Here is a 2,321-nt window from a genome sequence, read left to right as displayed (position 1 = left end):
CTCCTGTTCCCTCCCTCACCCTTTCCTGATCTAGGATGGACACCAACAGGGGCCTCCCAGCCATCGAGAGCCACAGGGACCTCCACATATGGATCACTGAGGTGAGCTGCACGACCAGACAGAAGAGCTGGTGATAAAGACAGTGTGCAGGTCTCTAAGACCAGTCTTCTCCCGCCCCCCACTCAGAGCTCCCACCCCCTATGCCACAGGGTCATGGCTGGGGGGAACGGGGGTCTCCCAAGTTGTCACTAGGCACCCTCCTCTCCCAGAACCTGAAGATAGTGCCGGTCCCCGAGCGGGCTTATGGGAACTTCTTTGAGGAGCACTGCTATATCGTCCTGCACGTGAGCACTTCAGGAGTCTGGGGGGTGGGTGGGGGTGGCTGGCCCTTTGGGGGTTCCATGGTGCAGACTAAGCTCCGCCCTGGGAAAAGGCAGGCTGGGAGCCCAAGAATCTCATCCCATACAGAGGCTGCTGCCTTTGAGGCCTCTTCACTCTTCCCTCGCCGGTCTCTGTCTCCTGTCGGTGGAAGCACCTGACCAGTCTCCCCACAGCCCTTCGTGCATCCTCCACCTCGATCTCCCCTCTCCGCCTCAGCCCTCGGGCCCCACCCCACTCCTGGGACCTCAGCCCCTCACCACACACACGGGCGCAAACACCTGGGCCCTAGGTCCCCCAGAGCCTGAAGGCCACGTCGGGGGCGCCCAAAGACCTGCACTACTGGGTCGGGAAGGAGGCGGGTGTGGAGGCGCAGGGTACGGCGGGCTCCTTCGTGCAGCACCTGCAGGAGGCGCTGGGTGGCGCCACCGTGCAGCACCGCGAGGCGCAGGGCCACGAATCCGCCTGCTTTCGCAGCTACTTTCGCCCTGGAATCATGTGAGTGAGGCGGGCAGGGGGCTGGGAGGAACAGGAGCCATGCGGTGGCTGGCGGCCTGGGGCAACTGTCTCCCTCATCACAGTGTGTGGGGTGGTTTTTCTGAGGGGAGCGGGTAACAACTTATTGACATACAAATCATACCATACAACCCACCCGTTTAAAGCATACAATTCAGTGATTTTTAGTGTATTCACAGACTTGTGGGATCCATCGCCGTAATTTTAGAACGTTTTCAACACCCCCAGAAGAAGCCCCGTACCCTTTAGCATCACTCCCCATTTCTCACAATACTCCCTTGCCGCAGTCTGTATAGATTTCCCTCTTCTGGACATTTTACTTAAATAGAATTATACAACACCATTTATGGATATACCACATTTTATTTATGTATTCATCACTTAATGGACATTTGGGTTGTTTCCACTTTTTAGCTGTTATGGGTAATACTGTTGTTTAACATTTGTATACAAGTTTTGGGTAGTTTTTCCCCCCAGTTTTATTGAGATATAACTGACACACAGCACTGTATAAGCTTAAGGTGTACAGCATAATGGTTTGACTTACATATATTGTGAGATGATTACTGCAGTAAGTTTACTCACCATCCAGTATTGTATACAAGTTTTTGTGTGGACATACGTTTCTCATTTCTCTTGGGTGTATACCCAGGAGTGGATCCCAGTGCTGTTTTTCAGTTTGCTTTTCTGTTACTATGCCCAATAGAAATATGTCTTTTGCTGTAAATTGCTTCAAATATTTATTTAATTAACAATTACAATATATTAGGTCGAACCATAGGAAATTGCCAGTATTCGATCTTTTCTGTTGAACCTGATACATGTAAATGGTATATACATAAATGCACACACACGTATACATGCGCATGCAGAAAACACGCCACCCCACGTATGTCCACCTACAGATGGGCACCCACATACATCGGTGAGTATTCATGTCCACCTACACACATATACGCGGTTGCGTGAATTCCATGCACGCACATCTGTACTCACACAGATAAACAGATACACGTTATTCCCCACATGCATACATGTATATACACATTGATGTGTCCACATATCTACACATGGATAAACACATGCACATTACTGCCCCATATGCTTGTACACACATGTGTTCATATCTACTTGCACACACCACACGTATTAAACAGGCACATGTGTCCCCACATGCGTGCATGCAGGTGCACACATCTGCACTCACCCCTGCGCATGGCAGCATATGGTCTCACATGGGACCCCATGCTCTCCTCAGCTACCGGAAGGGAGGCCTGGCCTCTGCCCTCAGGCACGTGGGGACCAACGTGTACAACATCCAGCGACTGCTGCGCATCAGAGCGGGGAAGCACGTGTCAGCCAGCGAGGTGAGAGCTGCCAGGGATGCCACCCGACCATGGACTCAGCTGGACTGCGTGTCCTGAAGT

At 51.7% G+C, this 2,321-nt stretch overlaps 1 protein-coding gene across 1 annotated transcript in view; it reads left to right on the top strand.

Moving 5' to 3' along the window:
* Nucleotides 1-2,321, top strand: part of VILL (villin like) — a 16,406-nt gene that overhangs the window by 2,507 nt on the left and 11,578 nt on the right. Inside the window, 4 exon segments of the mRNA XM_007462693.1 lie at nt 35-101; nt 270-344; nt 671-876; nt 2,153-2,261. Of these exon segments, the coding sequence (XP_007462755.1) occupies nt 36-101; nt 270-344; nt 671-876; nt 2,153-2,261 (456 nt within the window). The 5' untranslated portion in view covers nt 35.

Source organism: Lipotes vexillifer, unplaced genomic scaffold (assembly GCF_000442215.2).
Source record: "Lipotes vexillifer unplaced genomic scaffold, Lipotes_vexillifer_v1.1 scaffold539, whole genome shotgun sequence".
Taxonomy (NCBI): domain Eukaryota; kingdom Metazoa; phylum Chordata; class Mammalia; order Artiodactyla; family Lipotidae; genus Lipotes; species Lipotes vexillifer.
The sequence above is the reverse complement of the archived record's forward strand: the minus strand, read 5'-3'. Positions and strand labels throughout refer to the sequence as shown.